The sequence below is a fragment of the Simochromis diagramma genome, unplaced genomic scaffold (assembly GCF_900408965.1).
Source record: "Simochromis diagramma unplaced genomic scaffold, fSimDia1.1 OVJJ01000302.1, whole genome shotgun sequence".
Lineage (NCBI taxonomy): Eukaryota > Metazoa > Chordata > Actinopteri > Cichliformes > Cichlidae > Simochromis > Simochromis diagramma.
Genome location: NW_024386792.1, coordinates 12,729,883 through 12,756,306, shown reverse-complemented (window position 1 = coordinate 12,756,306; position 26,424 = coordinate 12,729,883). Strand labels below are relative to the sequence as shown.

Below are 26,424 nucleotides of genomic sequence, written 5' to 3'. Positions count from 1 at the left end.
GGCAACCACTAAAGGGAGCAGCCAAAAAAAGATGATGCACATTTTAAGTGTACTTAAAGTCAATGCTCTGTCATAAAATACAAACATTAAAAAAGCAACAACCACAATAGCATGAAAGAAAGAAATGAAGCTTTATTTCTGAACAGACTGTGGCTGTAGCCAGCAGCTGCCTGCTGGCGTCACCTCTGCTAATTCGAGTCACTGACTCTCTCAACCGTTATTGTGATGTTGATGCCCTTTGGGGCATTTCTAATGCAATTACCTAATTGCAGACCATCCAAGAAGCTCATTCTCCACTTTTAGTGACTGAAATTTTGGCATTTTAGCCTAAAACTTAGCTCTACAGCCTCATATCCAAATACAGTCACTTCTTATCCAAAAAACCTAAACGTGGCAGTAACTAAAATGCTGAAGTTTATGCTGTTTAAAGCCAGTGGGTGAAGTCACAGTAGCTGTTTTATATACGTAGATTGTCTGTAGAATTAAGTTTTTCATGTCACCATTTTGTGTGTCGTGTTATTTTAGTTTTTTTATTTTGTAACTTGAGTTTTTTTTAAAGGTCACCACATATTATTTTCTGTGGTGTGTGAATGTGCTTGCAGAATGATTGCAGTGTTAATGGCATTTATTCACATACTGACTAACTTATCTACTTGTTGCTGTGGCTTGAGCTTTCACCCCTGCTGTGTTAGTCAGCACCACTCAATCAGTGTAAAGCTAGCACAGCACCGCTGTCTGTTCAGATGTTTTTGGCCAACGTAATCATGCTGATGTAACATGGATGGAGAGACTAGCTGATGATTTGCACTGAGATAATGATTTTATGTTTGCTGGATGAGTCATTAATAAGCTACGTCCCTGTCCTCCTCCTTTAGATTTAGCGTTCGACACAATTTATTTTGCCAGCTCCCCATAAACAAGCTGCTGCTGCAGCTGATGAGCAAAATTTATGTGGTTTTGCTGTAACCGGTGAAAGTTGACCCCATCTAAAGCGCTTAACCACATCAAACATTCAAGAAGTGAAGAAAAATGTGAATTTGGTTTATCAGATGTACTGTACCTTTCACTCACTCCCAGTCTGGCCCACTAAAATCAAAGCCTTATTGGCTGAGCTTGTTTAAAACATTAAATTTTTACAGAAGATAAGGTCAAGCATTCAAAGGTTCCTCTATCACAGCCAGCATGGCTAATAGGCTGTAAAACCTATTAAAAGTGGAATCTTCTGTTTACGTCTCCTACTGATTTTAGTTGAGCTCCAAAAGCCAAGGTTAAGATATGTAAGTATGACAAACTTTACTAAAAGACCCTGGAGCAGGCAGTAGACGAGGACAGACAACTTTTGTCCGACTATAAAGGCCTTCGGACGTGAAGTACACATACACGGCCTTGGCTTGAGCTAAAACAATAATTCAAGAGAGGATCTAGTGCCGTATTGTTTACATAACGGGGTTGCTTGCATTTATAAAGTTTCTGCTTTTGAACAAGAGGTGCTACATCAAAGGTACATTAAGAGTGGAATGCATTATGCATGGCAAAAAGCCACAGACAGAGGTTGTGGGAAATTTTCTCCTTAATGGAAGATGATGGAGCAAGCTTGTTCAACACATATTCCAACCCCTTTTGTGTCCACATAGTGACTGGGTGGGTGAGTGAGTGGGTGAGTGTGTGTGTATGTGAGCACCGTTTCACCATCCTCTGTCCTTTTCTCCAGCTTTTCTTGCTCATCTGCCAACTGCTTATTCTCTGACTGCGACCTGAGACGGACGTACAAAGAAAGAACAAACACAATCAAACCTATGATAACAACATCCTCATACTAGGTAAGGTCTAAAAGAACTTGGGTAAATATTACATTACTCTAACTGAATAATAGTAGGCATCACTACTACAAGCACTTTCCCCCAAAATTTTAGTTTACATTTCCTCAAAGGCCATGTACAACATGTGCTGGAAAACTTATAGGAAAGTGATACTAAGCTGTGGACCTTTGGAATAATTAGAGTGGGATCTTTGTAATTTTCAGAGCTTTGACAACTTTGTGCACTACAGTTCAGAAAAATCTCTTCGTGTGTGGCTCCTTCTCTGCGTGAGTTCAGTACTGGCAGGATTAAAATTCAGTTTTGCCAAAGAATACATTATGTACAACAAAAGCAAAAAAAGAGAAGAAAACTATTAGAAGACTGAAACAGAAGAGCGTATTCTGCAATATACATGAAGTTTCAACTATGCAAAAACAACTGAATTGTGACACTTCTCTCATTCTCTGCTTTGCTAACTGTCTCAGACAAACACAAAATGTCTTCCTTGTCTTCTAGCACTAACACACAGATGCACACACACAAAATCCCACAAACTGTGGATATACTTTTCAATGTGCTCTTCCATATGCTGGGCCTGGGCACTCCATGGAGGGGAGTGAAGGCTCTCAGCGTCCAGAGAGGTTGGGGATAAGGGAGCTCCTTCCATTAACCACTGCTCTCTCAGCGACTTCCTCTACAGGAACAAAGAAGGGGTGAAGGAGATGAAGGGGAAAAACAGTGAACCAACTTTCATTAGTATTGTAGTTCATTAATGTAATTATATTATTGATGTGTTTAGAGGGTAATAATATGGAGAAATAGACTGCAAATATTTTATATATATCCTGATTATATCTCAGATCATTTTCAGTCATATGTTTAAGCAGCACTGCAAATCAATAGGTAAACTAGCTTATTAGCAGCACTGGAGGCCTGCAAACACTCAGTTTTTTCATGTTTTCTCCTGTATTTTAAGACTCCCAGCATTATCATTGTGTGTCTAATGATATTCACTTTGCCAAACCATCCATGAAACACAGTCTACACCACAGACATAATAAAAGAGGGACGTGGCTCCAAGACTTATCGTTGCATAGAGGTTTATGGGAAAACAGCCCTCTGCCCCCTCGGTCTTTGACCTCAGTAAACACTTTCCTGATGACTTTACTGGACTCAAACACTGTTACAGGTCACATTAAATGGAACATTATTCATTTTATAAATTATAGTAATTTTAAGACTCAGACAGGAGGATTATAAAGGGTACTGCTGATTAGTTAACAATATGTCACTCACAAGTGGTTAGCCAGTAAACATGCAGCTTCATATCCATCGTGTCTAATTTCAAAATCCCACAATAAAGTGGTCAGGTTTCGTAACAGGACAAACCAGCAGCTGAAATCATGGTGACTACATCCTTTTAAAAAAAACAGACCGTCTATTGTCTACGCACACAATCAACACACTGTATATAATTTCAACTTATCTGCCACCTTAAGCTACCAACACAAGACCTGACGCAAGAGGTGTGTGCACAACTAATAACTCTGTAGGAAGATCTTTTAGATGCTTCACAACTTTTACTTTGAAGGTACGGTAATAAAATGATGAAAACAAATAAATGTGACTTGGGACATATGTTTGAATCAGTGAAGTTGAAAAGCTTTCTAATATTGTACTACTGGATTTAGCATGGTTTTTAAAGAAAACATGGTATCCAAACAGTCAAATTATTGACAGGTTTGAAAAGCTCTGTGATATTTTTTTTTTGCATTTGTTGAGTATTTCATTTGGTGGATTGGCCAGAAACCAAGAGACTTTTTTTTGCTATTTGTTAGCACAGGGGAACAGAGCTGTATGAATTTATATTTATCTTCTGTCTTTTATTTTTTTATTATTCTGATTTATTATGTTTTGTATACATATAGATATGAAATATTAAATAAAAATATTCTTACTAATGTGATTATATAATACTACAACAGTCCACATATAAGTTTAACAGCACAGTCAGAAAGTTTAACAAACGACAGTTAGCACACCGCTACTAGCCTATTTAGCACGAGGCTAACCTGGGCTAATAGAAATTAATAGACTACAAGAATATTAATAAAACAGCTTCATAAAATGAGATACCTACAGATAGTGGTTCAGCAAGGTTAGATAAATTATATCTGGAACGTAGTGAAAGCAATAGAGTTAAGCTAGCTTACTGTTAGGTTACTCTTACTGTGCTGTTAGGTTATGGAACCGAGTTAGCATATTGCTAGTAGTGGTTGCTACCAGCAACAGACGTTTAACTGAAACTCAAGGCCTCTGAACTAACTGCAGGTGGCAGTATAATAAAACAGGAAAACAGTGCAGTAATATTTTATTAACACTTGAGCTAATATATTTAATGCAGTTTGGGGAGATTTAAAATTTAATCTTGTTTTACTACAAAAACTAACATTTGATAATGTTATGATAATAAACAGATTTTGTTGACATGTACTGTATATTCTGAAATTGGCAAAAGTCAATATTACCATATTATAAAGGAAATCCCAGTTGGCCAAGAAAATTGCAACTTGTGAATCTCTGCTTAACATGTCTCCAGGCACCTGCTTGTGCAGTTAATCAAAGCATTACATCAAATAACCTTAATTTAAAAGCACATATCTGATAAAAACTGCTCAAACCTAACCTCGAAATAAAGCATGGCATATAGAAGGCATAGATTTCTATTGAGTGTCATGTCTCTCTATTAAAATGTCTGGTCAAATCAATTCCAGCTGACACCGGGTGAGCTCTATCACAGTGCTCAACGTGATATAAATCTTGTAAAAGTGATATCTCTCACTCTGTAATACGAGGCGATGTCTGCACCTTCTCAGAAACCGCTCTGTTCCAGATTATTGGCCCATGTGTTCATAATCTGGCCACCGTTGGCCAGTAGTTTCCTACTCAAAAGTAAACGTCACAATACCATCTCTGTGTTTTCTCCTGCTGCGCAGGACAAGCCTAGCTCTGTTTCCCTCCTTGTGCCTTTGGCTAGCTAGGCAGGCCCCTCTAAACTTCTCTGCAGGTCAGGAACTGCATATAAGCTGCTGCTCCCACTTATCAAATCCTTGCATCTAACCAGAGGTTAGAGTCAATGTCAAAGCTAATGAATGTGCTAAAAGCTGTAACGATAATAACTCCTGCGAGACGGCAATACAATCATGTAAGATTAATCGCTGAAGCCTCTTGCAAATAGACTTTTGATCTCAAAAACGCACATTTGGAGCACTCTGCACAAATTCACAGGCACACACAATATTCTGCTACAGGATTTATACTGGCACACACATGCATACCTGCATGCACACAAACACTTTCTGCACAAATTTCACAAAATTTGAGGAATGTGCCCCAGGGCAGCATAACACAGTGGAGTAGGAAGTTGGAACACCAGTGTGGAAATGATGTGAAAACAATAGAGCAGCTCTGTAACTATGTGAGTGTGTAAACACACACATAAAAACTGATTTCAACAAAGGAAGGCTTGCCGCTAACCTTGTGAGAGAGTGACAGGGCGAGGAAATGTGCAAGTCTGTACTTACAGCTCATCCGTGTGTCTATGTGTGAGATACTGAATGTGAAAAGGAAATAAATTTGGAGGCAATCTGCTTGTTAACAAGCTGGAATGAGCTGGAATGAGCCTACGGAGGATTTTAGCTGAGTGAAATTAAGGCTGTGTCTCTCTGTGTGAGTAAGTGTGTAAATGAATGAGACAGGTTAGCTCATCCTGAATATGTGTGTGTCAGACCTTGAACTGCCGTAGTCTGAGCTTCTCATCCTCCTTCTCTCTTCTGGATCTGTCCTGCTCTTCCTGCAACCGACGCTTCTCCTACAAAAAAGAAGAGGAGGAATGCGAAATATGGCAAGGAAAGAGAATAAATATGGACATACTTAGAGAGTTTAGTAGAAATGAAGAGAGGCAGCAGGAAGATGATTTGGAAGAGTAAATAACACATCAGAAATAAAGAAAGGTGAGAAGCAGCCATGAAGAAGAAGTTAATGGAGAGGAGAAGTGAAATGAGGACACCTATCTAACCACCCATCATGTCATAGGACACTGTCACTGTGAACATTAGGTGTACTCTATTTTACATAACGCTCAAAGCAGCTGTTGCCTGGCAAACTGGTGTTGTTTTCGTGGGACCGGGGACAGACTGGCTCAGCACGCAGCACACTCATTAAAATATTTAAGAGTTAAGGACAGCTCTAAGAGCACGGTCTCTTCACCCTCTTTTTTTCTGTGTATGCAGATAAATGTGTGTGTGTGTGTGTGTGTGTGTGTGGACTCACAGCGATGGCCTCAATGCGCTGTTTGTATTTCTCAGCCTCATCCATCTCGGCACCTGGGACAAAAACAAGACGGGATAGGAGCAAAGGTTAAAGATCAGAGGTTAAACAAATATGAGGCGAGTCAGCTGGATGCATTTATGCTCAAAATGTACCATATTCACTGAATTGAGAGAATGAGCTTCAGCACTTATTTTGGATGAATGCTCTGGATTCCTATTATGTGTTTCCTTTTGTTGAGATGTCCATGTTATGCAGTTTTTGACGAGGTTTTTGTGTTCTTGCAAAAAATGTCTCTTGCCTGAAGCAGTATTTCATAAACTTTTTTCAAACTTTTCTCAATAATGTTCCTCCTTTGAATTGTCTTCTCTAAGGGAAGTAAGCCCGAGCAGCTCAAAGCATTTTCTAGTAAAAAAAAAGAAGACGCCTGCATAATATGTGTCATTGAACATAAAAAGACTTAAAATACCACTCATTAGCTGTTTAAATCCATCACTAAGTTAGTGATAAACAGTATTTTGATGACTTTATTTTTGCTGTGTTGTAACATTGTTTTTCTTCCTCCGTCTGGTTTAGAAACTGGCTAATGACAGTTACAAAGTGCATCGGAAACAGAAATACTGAACATAAAAATGTGGTTTGTCAAACATTTTTATATCAACTTACAACAGTTTTGTTTAAAAAACATGCATAACTGATAGGTTTTAAATTAACATAAAAAATCAGAAGAACCCTCAGCTCTATTTAGACTAACACTAGGGGTTCTAGTACCCCCAGTTGAGAAACACTGGTTTGAAGAGTGTATAAAGATGAGAATCAAACAACATTTCTGCATTGGTCCCCAACTCTCGGAGTGCAGTTGAGTCTCTACATCAGAGGACACAGCGGCAGCTAATGAGCGGTAACAAAAATCAAAGGCAGGAATTTACCCTTTGCTATTTGTGAAGTATGCAGCTGGACTAGCATTACTATGTATCCTCATTATCGGACCCAATATGACTCACGATCATCCCCCCAAAATGTCTTTCCAGTACCCCCATTAAGCTTTTTGTTTTAGTCATGACGCAGCCTCAGGCATCTGCAAGAAGATAAGCACAGACAATATTTGTTTTCCCTTGCAGCTGACACTCTGTGGGATAATATTTGAGTTACCCCAAACTAGGAGCAGAGCCACACATAGCAACCAGCTCACGGCAACTCAGTCATTACCGACTTCCTGCCATCACAAGCCATAACTCTCCATATTTTGCTCTCCGCAGAGTGAAACTCTTAAAATAAAATTTAAAAATAAAGTTAACTTCCTAGGAGAAAAACAACACGTATTTCTGACCCGCATGTAATTCACCACTGACTAGGTTCCATAAAAATATAGGAAACATAATTAAAACAGTTATTGGAAATTGAAGTTTTTGGGGGTTTTTACCCCACACAATGACAGCAACATTTTGCTTGTCACCGTCAATCCTGTGTGGTATGCTAGGAGTGCTGTCCTACACCAGTAAACATTTAGCCACCAGGGTAACTGAGATGTCACATTGGGACAGATCTGACTAATGCAGGGAGCCGTTTCTATACCAAATGCCACGCTGTCACAACTACTGCTGCTAATCGCCATCACAGCACTTTGAAGCGCAAAATATGTGCTTACCAATGCACAACATGCACTCGCAAAACACTTTCCAGATGCATAACCTGTAAAACCTCATAAAGATGGTAATAAGCACATCAACAGGAAGGTTACATTTCAGAGATGATGCCAGATTTGAGACTAAAATAAAACTTTCACATCAAATTCAATAAAATTAAAGAAGCTGCCAGAATAAGCCTTGACACATCAACTCTTGGACACATTGCTTGTTTTTCCCCAAAATGCCCTCCCCATCCTGATACACGCACATTGCAAATCAGGTCTCTTTTCTTTCTTCCCAGAAGGCAACCTAGCACTTTAGCTTATGTTGTTCCTAAAATATGGTAGATCTTTCAGGGCTTATCATAGCAAGAAACTTTCTCTTACCAACACCTGAAGGATTCCTTTTGGCACCCTCCAGGAGTGGGGAAGGTAGTGGTGGTGGAGGGGGGCGGGACTCAAATAAAATATATGAAAATGTGCATGCACTTTGTATGGAGAGGGGAAACAGAGAAAGATGGAAAAAAGGAGGAAAGAGAAAAATTTTGATGAGGACACAACCTCCAGCATGGCTCTCATTATTCTGCCGTTCTCTAAAATGTGCACAAAGTAAAAGCATCAGCAGAAAGACATGGGAAAGTATATACATATGCTATATATACAGAGACAACATAGAATGCAGCCTTCAAGAGCAAAAGAGCAAAAGAGGTAGAAAGAGACAAAATCTTATTGTGCCAGGGTTTTGAATGACTGAAGGTGCAGTGACAGCTTACAGTATAACCCTCCGTGGGGAGCGGCGGCTTGTGTCTCATCAGGGCTCCAGGAGAGCGCCTAGAATAGCAGCCAGAGATAAACAAGCAAACACAAACAAGAGCTTTGATGAGGAGGTATTGAGGAGCTCCCCGTAGACACACAGACTTCGATAATTAGACATGATACAAGAGGGTAGAGAAGGGAAGGCTGACAAAGTCAAAAAGTTAAGAGACTAGGAAAGTCAAGCTGGCTGAAGCTACAGAAACGGAGAAGGTGTAAGGGGACGGAGGTGACATGTGCAAATGTAGCAACTGCTTAGGGATTGTGATTTCTTATTGTCACTGCTAAATGTGACTGACCTGTAACACAAAGAGGCAGAGAGAAAACAAAGGATTTAGAAGAACAGATCCTGATTGTCATCAAACTCAGGTCAGTGGGTTTGCAGCTAAACCAAAGAATCAATTTGTAATCTGGAATTTCAAAAACCTGGAAGTGGCGCAAAGAAAAACATCCAACATCTGGAGAACTGATTTCCATGCCCTCTGGTGAGGATCATTTCAAAACCTATCAGTCAAGCTAAGTCAATTTTGTTAATACAGCTCCAAATCAAATCAACTGACACTGTCTAACTCTAGAACCTTAAAGCAAATGCGCTACAAGCATATTTTAAAAGGATAAAAAACAGCACGATGTGCATGATGGGAAGATGTGTAGGTGATATTAGAATAGACAGAAATGGTAAAACAAAAACAAAAATCTGATTTGTGGGGACAGCAGTCTAAGCAGAAACAACCTGACTTCCTCCTCCCTAGCCATCTCTTCCAGGAGGACACCAAAGGTTTTTCCAAGCAGGCTAAGAGACATAATCTCTCCAGCAAGTCCTGGGTCTGCCCCTGGGCCTCCTCCTGGTAGGAAATGCCTGAAGCATCTCACGCAGGAGGTGGCCAGGAATCATCCTAGTCAGATGCTTGAACCTCCACATGGGGGATATTGGCTTGAACCCCTCTTGAATGACCAAGCTCTTCACCATGTCTCTAAGGGACACCCTGCCACCTTTGGGAGGAAACTCATTTCTGCCACTTGTATCTATTATCTCAATCTTTCAGTCTCACCCAGAGCTCATGGCCATAGGTGAATGTAGGGACATAGATCGACCAGTAAATCAACAGCTTCACTTCACCACAGCTACAACGTCCACATCACTAATAACACCAAACCAATTTTCAGTCTCCAGTTCCACTCTCTACTCACTTATGACCAAGACCCAAGATACCGATACTCCTCCACTTGGTAGAGCTACTTATTACCAACCCCTAACTGGGTAATCCATCCTTTTCTGACTGATAACCACGGCTTCAGACTTGGAGGTGCTAATCTTTATCCCGTTCTCATTGACACTCGAATGCAGACCATCCAAGTACAAACTGAAAAGTCAAGTCAACAACCCCCCCCCCCCCCCCCCCGCCCCAAATTAGGAGTCATATGAATATGAAATCTTTTTTTTAAACTATGAATCTTTTCACCTCAACTGTGAATATTAACACGACTCCCACAATCATATTCTGGCATTAAGAAAGCCCAGCAGCGCATAAATGTGTGGGACTTCAGGGCCTTTGTTAATTTGGCCTAAATCCAATACATCCCAGAAGCAGACAGCGGCAATTAAGTCATGTGGTCATAATCATAGTTTTGCCACTACAGCATTTAATTACAGATAATGCTTCACCTGTAACACCTGCTACATGCCAGCTTAGATCAGTTCCATTAAACCAGATTTGGTTTTGAATGCTGTAATTTGCGTCGAACACAAAGCTTGCCAATTGAAGCTATCTGCTCTCAGTGGTATGACCCTCTACCACACACACAGACACACTCACACACAGTAGTCTGTGTGTGTCTAGCAATGCTGAGATATCGTTAACAATAACCATTTTGCCAGTGAGCCAAAGCAGTGTGAATGTGGGCCAACATAAACAATACAAGGACAGGTTGAAGAGCAGAATTCAGCCATCAATAACTTTGTTCTTCAAAGTTCTAGATGTCGTAGTGCTTTCCCCTCTGTGACATATAAAAATGGTTGGTATAGAAAAGATCTCTCTTGAGAAATGTAAGGGTCAACTATCCACTATCAGAAATAAATGGCAGCTTCAAGGGATGCAACCATACATTTGCTTAGCGCCAGTTGACCGATTCACGCTGACTTGCATCAGCCTGTTGGCCCTTCTTGGACACTTCAATGAACTGCTAATTGATGTGTTCATTGGAAGGCTGAGGAAGTCGAGTTGCGTCACCGTCATTCAGCATTACCCCAGCAGGGTTTCTTTACAAACATTCCTCCTGCCCCGTTGCAAAAGAATGTGGCGCATATTTGCCGTGCATGCATGTGTATGTAAAAATGTATATTTGCCTAGTGGGGAGTCATGAAGTCTGTATACCAAGTGCTTGTGTAGTGACATTAGCTCTGTGGGAACAGATGGAGGAACAGTAGGGTGTCTGCAATGCAAACTACAAGTATTATAGAATTACAGCTCGCAGTTTGTGCTGTTCTCTGATCCACACCGACGGGGAGTGCACAATTGACTGCATATGAGACTGAAAAATGAGAAAGTTGGGTAGTGTTATTTCTAAAAGGCAAGGCACTTAATCAAAAGACCAGAACAACTTCCCTACAAACTTTGATGTTCAACTAAATCACAGGGCGAATGTAAAGAAAAGTCTGAGAAAATACCACAAAAACCGCTTTAAAAAGAAAGTCTCTAAAGAGTCTGCGTGGGATGCAATCAGCACAGTCAGTGTTACCTGATAGGCAGTCATCACATGCATCAATGCCTCATGTTGGTCTCTATTAGGTGGAATACAACCTATAGTGGTAGGAAAGATGCAATGTCTATATAAGCTTGCTACATGGGTGTCATAGAAATCTAAAGGATGTTTCTGAGCTCAGAACCTTATTTAAAAATAATAAATGACTCAAACATGAGAGCAGCAACTGCAGTGAAGCATGGAAACTGAACTTTTGGTATGAGACTAGCAAGATTGTGACATGGTGCACTTTGAGTCCAGACATTGCTACATTGGGATAAATGACTGACAAAGCTCCTGTGATGAACAACTGGCTTAAACAGGAGCACTATAACACCCTAAATATATTGTGGGGAAATTGCATCAATTTAGTCAAAAACTGAGATTATAGGGGAGGACGGTGAGGAGAGGGAGTCACTGAAAGGCCACCCATTTACATTTTGATTGTGGGTGAGGATGAAATCATGCTGCTGACAGAAATGCAGAGAAGCAGGGTGGCCAGCACCGCAAGTTTCTGCTCCATTTTTTTTAAAGCTCCTTTCACAGTTCATGCTATAATGACGCTAAGAATACCCCCTCATTAAACTGCTTTTCCTGGTTCAACCCGAAGCAAACAAAGAGGGTTGACGACTAACACAGCAGTGTAGGTGTGCAGGATGGCGTCCTGCTATGCTGGCTCCCTGTTTCACACAGATGTTGATTCAGCTCTGTGACTGGCTCTGTTACAGGCTTAAAGGCAACAATAACCACATAAAAATGCATAATGGCAATGTATGACTATGTGAAAGGGGCTTTGAAGAGATGTGGGGATGGAGATGGGAGATCAAAAAAATAAAAATAATATATAAGAAGGTGCCGACTGAGAGGAGTGGGGAGCAGATAAGTGTGCGGTATCGTGTGTCCTCAATTACTATAAGCTTACCTAAGTACTAACAGTGTTAGCTTTTTTTCTTTCATAAAAGCAAACCTCATACGCTGAAATCAAGTATAAAGTTTATTGCATCAGCTTGAGGCTCATTTACAATATTGCTTCTAAATGTCCTATTTGTGTTTCTGTTCAGTATTGCTGTAGTTCTTTTCAGCCTTGGGGAATAGAGTCTTCAACTGTAGCATTTAAACTGCAGAAAGGAATAGTCAAAGATGACAGGAGCAAAAAAAAAAAAAGGTTCAAAAACACACTGGGACTAAAAGTTCAATCTGGAAAGTTTCACATTTTCTAATCTGTGAAACAAAGAGAGACAGACAAAGTATTTCAAGGCCACCGCAAGTTCAAAATATCCTTCCACCAAAGTGCTTGGGAACAGGAAGAGCGAAAACATCATCCTTCGGCAGGAGAGCGTGCAATCTCACCGACCCTGATCTCTGAACCGATGCATCCTCTGCTTTCGTCACCGGCTCTTGCTCGGGAAGAGGCAGATTTAAAGAGCCTGCAAACTTACTGTAAAACAAATTAGCAGACTGAACTTCATTTGGAGACGAGTCAGTCAAAGAAGCAATTATTCTTTAGCTTGAGGGATGGACAGAGCAAACTGTAGTAAAGTGCTTTTTCATCAGCTATTGACTTTTGGTTGCTTTGCAGACCCAGCAGCAGAAATTACTTATTGGAGATGGACATCCTGCATATCTAGATGGAAATAAATCTGACACGCAGTGGGAAGGTGTGTTTATGTGGGTAATGTGTGTGTGTGTGTGTGTGTGCTGTACATGAGTGGGTGGTATGAGTGGAATTTGTGTAGCTTGGATCGTTCTGTCTCAAAAGCACACGGCCAACATCCTCTGATTGACAGTCCAGGCCAGGGAAATGAAAACACCACATTCCACTGCTCTGTGTGTGTGTGCACGCGCGCGTGTGCGTGTGTCTGCGCACAAATCACACAAAAAAAAAAAGTTTAATGTGCAATTTGTGTGTGCATTCTAAATCACAGAGCTAACAGTGTAGTAGACACTGGAGCATGTTGAGGATTATCAGAATCAACAGCAGACATCACAGAGCCACTCCAAGTCATTTATCCACTTCATAACTCCAACTACAACCTAGCATCTACGTAACAAAGAGGATAAAACAATTTGTGAATATAAAAGCGCAGAGAAAATCATCCACCTACGAATCTCAGATTTATCAGAGGGTTACCTTTGCAGATGCGAACAGTAAGCTTGCACAAGTCATCACAAGGGAACGCATTTGCTTGAAAGCATCAAAGGACTCACTGCAGGAGGATATCAAAAGACATGTTCCAGTGGCTAAGACTAAAGTGAGTTTAATGCACTGACAATCTGACTAAACAGTGTTGAGAGAGGAGACAGTGATGGAACAAAAGCACCTCCAAGGAGCAAATCTCTTTGCTCTCATTTGGTCTCTTAAGTTTTACAGCAGTGAAAAAGATTCAGCGGGATCAATAGGATCCTGTCAGGTAATACACTCACAAGTGCATGTGTGCGCACAGACACACACGCACACACACACACAATAGAGTCTCTGTTGAGCAGGTAGTGGGCTGGTCTTCGTTCTGCCCGCAGTATCCTGCTCCAACATAGCACACACCCACAGAACTCCATTCGGGGTTGTACCTCAAAGCAAGTTCAAAGATATGTTTTTGTGATCTTGCTCCACTAAACCTAATTTCTGCGGTAAGGGCAAATACAAAGCTGCTTATAAAATATTTGAATCGACCAAAGATTTGTCAATATAGCTATGACCACATTCAAATTAAATGGGTGATGTTGTCAGCTTATTAGCTTATGACCAGTCACAAGTCAGGAAAGATCTACTAGCAGCAGAGCAGACACATTTTACAAAGAGCAAACTATATATATGAAATATGACAAGGTTAAACACATTACATGCTAAAAACAGCAGCGTTGCTCCAGCCCTAGCAGCACTGTGTGAATGTGTGTGTTTTAGGAAAAGTGTTCAGTGTTCAGATCGTAATATTAAACTGTCTGGAAGCAAGTAAAGAACAAATAAACAATTCTAACCAGCAAGAAAACCTACGCTTACACAAAAGGTCAACAACTACAAAGAGTTGGACATGAAACAATGGAAACAGATAAGTCACATCTGTGAGAAAAAGAACAACAGCAAGGGTTTAAAAATACTTGCAGTCAGTGGTTAAAAAGAAATTTATAGATTGCATGAAAAAAGGGCTGACTCTGCTGGAATCTATATTTCTCATGATGCTCGCCAGGAAAGACAAGGATTTTAAACAGTCTCTGAAATCTATACACCTCACTATCTCTTACGCAGGGCTGCAGGATATTCTGAGAAGGAATGAATGATGATGCAATTTTCAGAGAGGTAACTGGTCAATTGGAAGTGATTTTCATATGTGCTGGTCTCTTATCTTGAACGTAACCTGTTCCCGGGCAGATTAGGTGGGCAGAAAGTGAATCATATTCATAATCCTCGGCTGATTCATGAACTCCGGTTGTGATTCTCTTTCCCAACTGGAGTTTGGTTCACTTGGTCTGAAGCAGGGAGAAAAAGTTACACACTGTAACCTATTAGACCTGGAATGTCAGTGCTACATGGATCCATGTACAGAAATGAAGCAAAGCAAATGATAGAGGGCTCTTTCTTTATGGAAGGTTTAGTTTCTTTTGTGTCACAAATAGCTCAGAAAGGTACAGGAAATACTTATTGGGAACAATTTTAGTCAAGACTGCAGCTTGACTGAATAGTGTTATCCTGTATCTGACAAAATTATCTACCAAGTCTGCCTTGCGGTGCCTACTGACATATTCTGTGCTGTTAAACTACAGTTTGTGCAGCCATTATGTCTTCAGGCAAACACAGATGGCTGAAAGAATACTAAATACCGTATATGGCTACCTACTGCTCGATGCTGCCCTCCGAGTGGTTCTCAAGACGGGCAAGCTTCTGATCACTGGCTATGTCAAACTCACCATCTGCCACACACATTTAAAATATTAAGTCTAGATGGATTTGGGGTGAGAAAAATCAGTTCCACAGCCATTAGGCTGAGCAACTGATCAAAAGCGACAGCATGGCGAGGCCTTTGTTAAGACCTTGTCATCCACTCATCAAATCAGCAGAGGGGCTGCAGAGATTAACACGGTCATCCAGAACATACATATGTATGATGAAGCTGAAGAATAATGCGCGACGCAGCTTGGATGAGTCATTGTGGCTTACTGAGTATGATTAACATGCAGGATTATCTGTTTTATCCAAATGTGAAGAAGTCAGATTGCTGTAAGAGTCTAACTGTACGCACTTTATAGAATGGCTCAGTTTTAGAAGTGTCAGTGTGCGGAAACACCTCTGTGATCTGAAGGTTTGTGTGAAGTCAGCTCAGGCAGTCTTAATGTAATTAAGAGCTAACAGGGGATTATTATTTTGTACTGAAGATTTCATAATGTTCACAAAGATTATATTTAAATTTGGACTAGATTAAGGTAAAATTTCAGTATTTTTTATTTGGTCTGTAAAGTCAGTGAATCTCTTCATGCCTTAAATTATGGTATGTTGGGTTGGACGTCTCTAAGGAAAGTTAACATTATACAATGTATCGACTTTGCGATTGGGCTATTAAAAAGATAAAATAATTGCATTTCATTTATCATCCATGATGCACTGAACACTTCCCTTAAGCCACCACTGAAAACCATTAACTTTTGAGAACTGTGACTGTATAAATGAAAATCGAATTGAACGTAAAACTAAGCACAAAATGTTAAATTGACCTTTTGAACATTGAACAAATTATTTTTAATATACATTTTTTGCTACTATTTGTGCCATTTTTGTGCAAATGACAGAACATGTGTTAAGAATTTTCATCTCAATGAATAAATAAAGGCTTGATTAAGTTTGAGTGATGCGAATTTTGTCATCAGAGGATCAGTGCCCTCAAATTTGTTGTGCTACCATTGCAGCTAGTACTCCAGATGTACTCTTCAGGGACTTGAAAAAGTGAACAACAGTAACTGCTCATCCGTGGTGCCTGTAGCTGTTTGTGTGCATCCACAAGTGAGCCTAATCCCAGCCTCAAGCTTCAATTAAAACAAAACCAGTAGTTAAACTTTTAGTTTTACAGCTAGTTTTGTTTGATTTACTGCAGTCGATGACAGTGCAACTTAGTCACTGCTTTGAAAAACACAGCTATGAGAGCATGATGAGTGGCCATCTAAAACCACCCAAGGTGTGCCTTTATCCACATCTTCTTAGCTGTGGACAGCTTGCAATTAAGCCCACGCACTTCCAAACACTATAGCCACTGTCCCACTGCAGGGCCAGCAGAAACTGCAAAGGAATGCAACACACTGTTCAGCATGTGGGTCTAATAAAATATCCCTATTAATATCCCTAAAGGTTTCAGCCGTGTTTCGCTGGCCTTGGTGAAACCTATCGAATTGACACGGAAGATGTTTGTAAAATGACCATCATGAAAGCACTGGCTAATAGCTGGGTTACCACCCAGCTTTTTGTTTGCATGTAGACTAAGTCATGACCCTGCATGACAGTTATAAAGTGTCACCCTTAAACTGTAAGATGCGTAATCACTGTGCTTTCAGTGTTTTGGTATGCACAAATCCCCTCTATCTGCAGCTACGAAACACTGTGCACAGGTAGTCAAGGTACGTATTAGTTTTCCCGATAAGTAGGAAACCACTGGTTTTTAACCCTGAGGTGGAATGCACCGAGTGGGTGGTGTTACACTCAGATGAGTGAAGATTATATGTTAGATGAGGCTTCACAGGAAAGCGAGAGAGGGTAACTCGATGTCATTACAGTCATTATAACCTTTTACAGTATATTTCACTTTGGTACATGGTGCCAGTGTCATTGCAAGACGTATACTGTTTACATAATAGCTCTAGAAGTGTAAACTTGAAATGAATCTGTAATTTTAAAATGACTAAAACCTCCTAACTTGGAGGAGCAGGGCGAGCTTCAGAAATGAAAAAAGTAAGGGGAGATTAAAGAAAGCATAAAAGACAGATGAGACGGAGACATAAAAGGAAGTAGAGAGGTTAAAACAAGCGGGAGAACAAGAATTAGAGGAAGTGAAGTTAAGAGGGGGATCAGAGTTTCAGACACCTGTTCTGACAAGTCCTGACAAGACACTTGAGGCAGTAACACCACTTTTAACAGTCTACCCGCACACATTAAGTTCACACCAAGACTCTTTATAACGCCCCTGTCTTCATTCTGTGCAGACACATTCACAACAAAGCTAGAATAAAACTAGGAATGCGATAGTAATTTCACCTGAAATAGTGCACTAACAGTTAAAACTGTAAAATAGTCATTTTTCCTAGAAATACAAAAGTGACATTCACATTGTAAGTAAATTACTGAATATCCTGAAATAACCTTTGATGATATCCTTAAAAACGCTCTATTCCATAAAAAATATTGTACTAAAACTGAGTTTTAAACTTGACACAAGCTTATATACCGAAACTGTTCACTAAGCATAAATTTAGTTTGGAAAACATACTGGGTACTTTTGACTATTCATTCATTAGAACCTGATAAAACCATATTGGGTTTGAAAATACAATTACTCTTGTTTTGTTTAGACTTCATTTAGGAGCTGGTGTGAAAAGGAGGCTTCAACAAGGCTTGGACAGACTGGGCTTGTTCTTTTCAAAGAGCACTTTAGAAGCCTTGTGCACTGGCAAAATGTCATCAAAATGAAGGAGAAGACTCTTTTCTCCCCAGCCCAAAGTGGCTCTGCCTCCTATGCTCAATGATGCACGCAGGCAGTGAGGATGTTCATTTATATTGCTGCCTTCAGGTTATCTGTTTGTGCTGCTTTGTGGTTTAATCATTCACCACTCTGTGCATTAGGAAACTGTCGACTGTGTTAACTGAAAGCAGGTCGTGACAGGTGGCATTCATGCAGCAGAATCTAATAAACAAAGGCTGCGAACAAATTCTGAATTAAATACTAATCAATTTTTAAATGTATTTCTTGGCTAGCGTACTGATGATGCAGACTGGGCCAGGACTTCATTTATTTTCAAGTCAGCACAGAAAAGTCTGGGAGTAGAACTGAGCGAGTACAGTGAAACACATCTAATGATCGTTATCAATGATTTGACCTCTTTTTGGTTACTAAGACTTATGATTGTGTTATTTTAGGATGTTCTACTCAAGTATTTTCAGACTTTCTATTCCCACACAATTCTTGTCCTAAGTACTCTCTTTGCACTTTAGGCAAGAGTGTGTTAGACATGTATTGGCTTGCTTCTGTGATCTGTCTGCTTGTGTGCCGGATTAGTGCGTGTATGTGTGTGTGTCAGGCAGGTTTGGAGAGGAATGCAGGACTGTTGTAATCCAGTCTCGGTTCATTTTCGCTATTGTCACCGAGTCAAAAGCCTGTAGGCCTGTTTGCCACAGGGCCCCATAGCTCAGTCATGACTACAGACATATCCTCACATATTGTACTGCAGCCTAAATTGTTTTTAAAACAACAACGGGACAACACATCATTAGAAAAGCAATCTGTAGATACAGTGAAAAGAACTCTTAAAAGATCTTTAAATTTCAAGTTTTGAAATAACCTAAGGATACAGTTAACTAAGGTAACAAAATGACCTTGCAGTTTCAAAGTGGTGTTTGTTTAAATTTGTTCTGGAGGATATCCAGTCACCTTGCAAATGTCTAGTCAGGCAACTTAATGTTTAACTTCCCTCCTTCCTTGTAATCATTGTGGACAAGCAAACACAATTTCAACCAATCATTAAATACGTTAAAGACAATACACTGATCCTTCAACCCATAGCTGTCAACACTCTCAGCTTACCATTATGTAAACACAATGTTAGAAATGTGACATGATTTTGCTGCATTTCATTTGGGTATTATCAGTGCCAGACTTAGCTAGGCTGATTTAGTTATTATGGTATAGTTTATCCCCGGATGTCAAACTCGTTTTACACAGAGGGCCACATACAGCTTACTTTGATTTTAGGAGGGCCAGATGAGTCAAACTTGTAAAGATGTTTAACTACACATTAAAATGCTGTGTCATGGTAGTGAATGAAAGACATCTGTCATTTGTGCTTAAATTGTAACAAAAAAATGCCGTAAAATTACAGGTGAAGTTCTGGTAACATAGCTAGTTTTTGTTAATTCACAGAAGAAAAATCCCTTCTTTTTCTGTTTTGTTAAATGGGGGCCCGTTGTAGAAAACAAAACATGTACTATAGTTAAATTTCTATAGTAGATAGTGGGGAAAAAATGAAAAAGTCTACAATTTAAGCTTCACATTTTTCAAAGTGTCCTTGCCGGGCCGATTCTAGCCCTGGGGCATTATGTTTGACAAACCTGGTTTACCCTACCAAAGAGTCTAACATTTTTAAACTCATATTTTTTAAACATAGTCATAGACAGTTAGGGAAATCTGTCACTTAAATCAGCGGTCCCCAACCTTTTTTGCGCCATGGACTGGTTTATGCCCGACAATATTTTCACGGACCGGCCTTTAAGGTGTCACGGATAAATACAACAAAATAAAAGTAGTACCGGTACTGAAAAAAAAAGAAGATTTATTCATAACACATGTGAAAAGACCCAGGAAAACCGAGTTAATGATAAAAACGATAACAAAATAACGCTGAAAACCGATAAAAACCCTGAAAACCATACATTTCACACCTGAGCCTCTACTCTCGCGGCCCGGTACCAAACGACTCACGGACCGGTACCGGTCCGGGGCCGGGGGCTTGGGGACCGCTGACTTAAACAACCTTCTTTTTCAAAATTAACTTTTTCTACTGCTCACTGAGTGACTCTGCTCTGCTGACCTTTGGCGTTCCTCAGGGATGTGTTGTAGGACCTAATGTTTTCTTTAACATTATTCTTTTAACAACATATTTTTCATCATTATGAAAAAAAAACCCAGAGAAAAATGCACACCTCACATATTCTCAGACTTCTTAACTTCAGCCAACTTCAATATGTTTAGTTTAGTTTGGATTGCAAACACAAGCGCACAGACACACACTCATACTTATGTAATTGTTATAAACAGCTGCATTCGTGTGTAATGGCTGTCCATAGAGACGGCTGCTCTGGCATTGTGGAATAGTTTATTAGGCTAAATAATTAACTGCCTTATTTATCTTGAGCTTATCTAATAAAAACATTCAACAGTTTGTGCACCTGTGTCTCCGTCTTCATCTCGGGCTCTTAGAGCCACCCAAAGCTGAGTGGCTCTAAACACAAGTGGAGTAAGCTATCACAGATAAAACAGGGTTTGCCGCTCTTCTTCATGTTGCCCTCAAGCTTTTTTTGTGCTGATATGCTTTTTTTGCCTCACATTTGTAGTCTGACCACTTCTTCTTTTTTTTCACCCCTGCCTGGTTCCTTTGCTATTGCATAGAAGTCTTTTCCTTCAGTAGTGTTTGTTCAGTCCTGATTCCAAAAGAAAGAACATCAAATAAAGCAGTTCTCCTTTTCTACTCTTCTCTGAGTTTCTTGATTTTACATTTGGTGTGCGGGATTTCAATTAATGGGGCTTGTAGATGAAGATGAACACATTTTCTGAAAAGAATCTATATACACATTTCTTCCTTCGTTCACACTTAGATGTGACACAGTTTTATACATCTGTCCCCTGGCCTTTGCTCCAAATCACTCCTTGGGTAGAGTACAGTGTTGTTCATCTTGATTTTCTTTTCCACTTAAAGGGGATCTATTACAATTTCTCCAACTTTCAGTCATTCACACACACACTATTATTATGTTGGATGCTCATATTTAAAGATGGCCAAAACTGCAAATAATAAACTCATTGTCTGTGTAAGTCACCCCATACTTGAAATGCTTGTGCTTACCGTAGATACTCTTACATGTGTGATAATATAATCATCTTGGCTTAAGGAGAGGTTCAAGAGCTAAAACTGCTCATTTTAGACAAAAGATGATGCTGCACCAGGACACCAAAATAAAATAAAAGGGGTTGTTTTGTAGATCACATAATGCTTATTCTGTGAAATACAATGAAACTTAAGAATTAAGAGGTAGATAAGAAACCACATTAAGAAACCATGACCTTATTCACTCATATCCTCCAAATGTAGAATATTACCTCCTTGGTTCCTATTTATCACATAAATCCAAAATCCCACTCTTAATATGAGGTACATAAACTCCACAGGTCATGCTATCTCAAGTCCTCGTACACCTCAGACTTTCAGTACAACCGATTCTGCAGTGGTTGGATGCATTAGTTATGGGCATGAGAAGGAGTATACAACACTAGTGGGTGGTTTTGTGGAGTGGTCTGGGAGAAATAATCTGCTTATGAATGTGAATAAGACCAGAGAGATGACCTCAGAAGGAAGAGGACAGCTACACAACCCATGTCTATCCTGGCGCAGGATGTTGATATGGTGGAAGAGTACAAGTACCTGGGCGTCCACATCAACAACGGGCTGGAAGACCAGTGCTGTATACAAGTTAAGGCTGCATACAAGAATGAGATGAGCAGGCTCTGTTTCTTAAGGAAATTCAGATCCTTTAATACAAGCAGCAAAATGTTGGAGATTTCTTCCAAAAGTCCATTAGTGAGTGCAGTATACTTTGCTGTGATCTGCTGGGGATGCAGAATCAGACCTGCTGACACCAACAGACATAATCAACTGATTAGGAAGGACGCCTCTGTGACTGGCTGCAAACTGCATACTTTTGGAGGGGAGAGGAGGTCAACGAATAAATAGTTTTCCATCACTGACTCATTGTATCCCCGTTGTTTGTTAATTTAGTGGCAGCAAGTTGTAAAATGATTTTGGTCCCTTAGCTTGTCAGTTTGTGGACTGAGCCTACCTGGTTGGAAAATGTTTTACGTACGGCCAAAACTTAACTACACCACCTTATTCTGTACAAGAATGTTTGGTTCTTTGCAGCACTGAAATCTATTAAAATGGTGTAAATGAATATTATTTCCAACCATATATGCTTGAAAAGTCTTTTGCAGCAGAAGTATAGGCTTGGCAAGGTTCTCAGCACTCAACATAGCAGGGTTTCAATAGCAGCTGACTCAATAACACTTTACCACACTAAACAAGCTATTAGTCAATGTATGAAGGTAATAACTCTCTTTATCTACAGAGCCAAACTTTGGAGTTGGCCATTAAAGTCTGGCACGTAACACCTGCAACTCCATCACAAGCTCTGTGTCTAGTTAGACTTATTGACAGAAATCCAGTAAGAGTGAAGAGTCCAGTAAGAACAAAACCTTTCAGAGCAGGTATGATACACACGTTTCTTCAAATATCCAGAAAGGTTACAGCTCACAATGTCTCATGGTTGCCATTAGACACGGAAAAGGGGTTTAAATGCAACTTCAAAACAACATGTTGAACATTAATTGGTATAAAAACTCGTGACTCCAAACAATTATACAAAATAAACTTCAATAATAAGGGAACAAGTAATATGGATGGGTTTCCAGGTACAGACATCATCATGTGTTCTGGACCTTTCTTTACTGGGAGGGGCAGATGTAAGAGCATAGGACCTTTCTTGACCAAGCAGTAGTTGTACTAATTATATTTTACTGAATAGCGGACAAGGACACATACCTCTAGGCAGCAAAAGAAAACAACACATGTCAACCCCCTCTGATGATGAAAATACCGTGTTTATGCTGTGATTGCAATAAGCATTTCTGCCAGGACTAAACCACAGCCACCAAGCCCCTACAGACAAACTATACTTGGTACATCAGTTATATTTTCAGTGTGGGATGTAGATCTGTCACTGGCAGTTTGTGCAGTTCAGCTACAGGTGAGGTTCTTCCAAAATTAGTTGTGAAGTGCCAGTGAGAAGATGTGGTTTACCATATAATTGACTAGACAAGAGCATCACACATTGGCTGCAGCTATGGAAGGATGCCTAACATTAGACTGATTTCTGGAATCACAAAAATGTGAGAAGACTTCAGCTTCTCCCACCACAAAGACACAGACTCACCAAAAATGTGGACACAGTCCTTTCAGTTTTGTTTTTTTTAATTGGGCTGTTTTGTTAAACCACTTTAGTGCACATAATCTAAAACATATCCAGTTCCTGTTTTGCAACCATGCTATTCCAGTGTTTTAAACATCCAATACTTCAGATAAAGATTACCACATTGTTCAGAGTAATTGTTGCGTACAGTGTGCATTAGTGGGATTCTTTTGTTACATCTGCGCATTGCTTGATGGCCAACCTGACTTTGTAACCTAGTAACCACAACTGTGGGCTTTTTTTGTTTTGTTTTTTCTGATGTCTTGTGGTTGTATTACTTATGTTATCATCTTTGTTTCATTTGCAGATAGAAACACCAAATCATTCTAGTTTCTGGAACAGAGCTGCAGCTAGCAGTTACTCTCATTGTTCTCCATTATTGATCAGTTGTTTGGTTCGTATCACCCTCCCACATTTCTAAAAGCACAAGGTTTGTCATGGAGCGCTTGTGTTGTTAATTTATTATCATATAAAGAGTAACACAAAGAAAAATCACAACTGAGACACTGATTCAGATAACCTTTTTGGATTTTTGCTTGAAAATGTACTTAAATGATCAACAGTTTTGCACAAGCAGCAGCTTAATTTGCTGTTAATTAATCGTTCTCATTGTATGTCCATCAGAAAGGCCAGATTATCCTGTGGCGGTTCATTAACATTCCTTTTCTATGTATAAATTTGAATTTTACAAGTTGACTTTCCTCCAACGTTTAATATATGATAAAAGCCACAAAGGCACAGGTGACATCTTAATGAAGACTGCAATCTTACACCACAATTTAAAAAGAAATGCATTAGAGGGATGTTTTAAATGCTGGCAAGCTAAGAAGCTAAAGTATTCAGACAGCTTTCAGGCAGCTCTGATATTTCTTCTTATCTCCTCAGACTCCTTCGCTGCCATAACACATTACTTAACTCCCTAATCCTTGACCGCTTGATTAATACTTTTCTTGTGCAGACAAAAGAAGGGATCTTTACTCTTTACCCAGTAAACTGAAGATAGTAAATGTTTTTCCATCCACCCCCTCCCTGTTCGTACTGTCAGCGAGGATTTTCTGAGGCTTTAAGTCATTATTATTGCAAATGAAAGGAATACCACACACAGGCGTTGATTTGAAGAGAAAAGCAGTCGTCTATGCCTAAACAAGACAAGCTAAAGAGACCTGACAAAAAGATGACTCTTATACCACTGTTGATAGCTCAGTATTAGGGAATGGCTGCCATGTGAGGCATCTTCGAAGTGACATGGTGACATATCGCTGAAACATCCTCCAACGTCATGTAAGCAAACTAGGAAACAATATTCTATGATGAACTCTTCTTAAAGGGGGAATCCATCCTTTTACACAAATCAATATCTTCACTACTAAAATCGGAAAAGTTAAACTAGGTTATATCTTGAAGGTTATGCTGGCTTGGGCAAAAAGATTTCTAACAAGAAAGCCTGTGTCACAAACAGGGCATGTCAAGTTTTAAAAACATAGCAGTGCAAAAAGCTGGAAGGCTTTAACCAGAGACGCTTTTAAGTTCTGTTTTAAAGCTTGGCCCATATTAGGAACTAAGTAAGAATCTATCCATGTATGATGTCTTTGATGCAATACCTAATTGGTGGAGGAACTGCAGTATGAGTCATAAAGTCATAGTGGGACACAACAGCTTTGCCTAAAATTCGAATTCCAGTTGCTAAAATTTAAATACTGGCAAATGAAACCTAAACCAAATAATACTAGAATGCTGAGACCTTTCTGTCGCAATAGGAAAGACTAAAAAAAAGCTTTACATGTGACCATTATCATAGTAATCTGTTGTTTGCACAGGAACCAGCTCTGCCCATGCTCTGCAATCTGAGTCTAATTCTCTGTTTAGCCAAAATAATAACCTGAAGCAAGATGTGCATTTTGCACACTGAGATAGAAGCATGAGGCACAGAGTGTGTGTGAGGTAGTACGCCCAAGCAGTACCACACAGTGAGCAGAGGGAATCATTAATCAGGCAAAGCTCCACAGAACATACTTTTAATGGAAAAAGTTGCACTTGTGTAAAAAGCTCAGCTAAAATTTGACAATGTGCTAACAATCATGGAGGAGTTGGTTTCTGGTGTCAATGCTTCAGTGAGGGGCAAAGAAATGTGTAAATCCAATCGCACTTAAACCAGGGATGGACAGACTTTCACGGAGAAATGCTGGAGGCGATTTGACAGTGAGGAATTTCCCTCCTGCTGGAAATTCATCCATCACCCAGTTTGCCAAGCAAAGAAGTGGTGGGTTTCATCACTCCCAGCTACACTTTTGTCTCCTCCCCTTTATCTTTCTGTTTTTTAATCTCCCTCTGCCTTGTCAGAGTCTAACTCTCCAATGCTCTTTTCAACAGGATTTGAAAAGATAAAACTCTTGCTGATTGGTGGTGCTGACGACCACACAGTCTCTCCTGTCCTTTTATCTGCCTTTAACAGCCCGCTCTCTCTTCCTTTTTGCACATTTGTGTAGATTTCTGCAGATTCATATAAAATCTAAATGCTCTGCAAGCGACGTGCATGCCGATCTGGCTTCTATGGTATATTGTTTGTGCATCAAAGATAAAACTTTTCAGCTGAACAACAACAAACAGGCCATCACTTTTTGCTACACAGGAGTTGGCTTTATTACTATGGCACAAAGCAAGAGAGACTGCTGTGACAGCCAAAATGCAACAAAGACATCCACACCATTGAAAGTATGAAATTAAAAAATACCCTTCATGCATGTTTCATTTGTGTCCACATAATGTGGAACATTCGGAGGCTATCTTAGACAGATGTGCTGTCTGGCTTCTCACAGAAGATATTAGCGAGTTTAATGGTTATTTAAGATAAAAATAAAACTGTCACTGTACAAGAGCAGAAAAACACAAGTTGGAATCAAACAGATGAAAATGTGAAAGCAGCTGAATGCAGCACAACTTGCTCTTGGTTGACATTTCAGTCTCCTTCTTTCTCCAAATGGCCTCAAGGCCCTCAGTCCTTCAACCTGACAGAAGACGAGCCATGTCAGGAGCTCCTGCTGGGCGCTCGGCTTGTAAATCAGTATACTCAGCTGCATGCTAAGCAGCCTTTGTTTGATAGGCTGCAAGTTAAATACTGGCTGTTTAAA

General features: G+C 39.9%; 1 protein-coding gene across 7 annotated transcripts in view; it reads right to left on the bottom strand.

Moving 5' to 3' along the window:
* Positions 1-26,424, bottom strand: part of palm3 (paralemmin 3) — a 31,431-nt gene that overhangs the window by 3,821 nt on the left and 1,186 nt on the right. For 3 of the 7 annotated variants that reach the window (XM_040024610.1, XM_040024612.1, XM_040024613.1), the window contains exons 2-5: positions 6,132-6,184; positions 5,590-5,670; positions 2,366-2,493; positions 1,682-1,754 (exon numbers count right to left, since the gene is read on the bottom strand). In XM_040024610.1, the coding sequence (XP_039880544.1) occupies positions 1,682-1,754; positions 2,366-2,493; positions 5,590-5,670; positions 6,132-6,176 (327 nt within the window). In that variant the 5' untranslated portion in view covers positions 6,177-6,184. The other 4 variants (XM_040024611.1, XM_040024616.1, XM_040024615.1 and 1 more) reach the window with 4 other exon arrangements.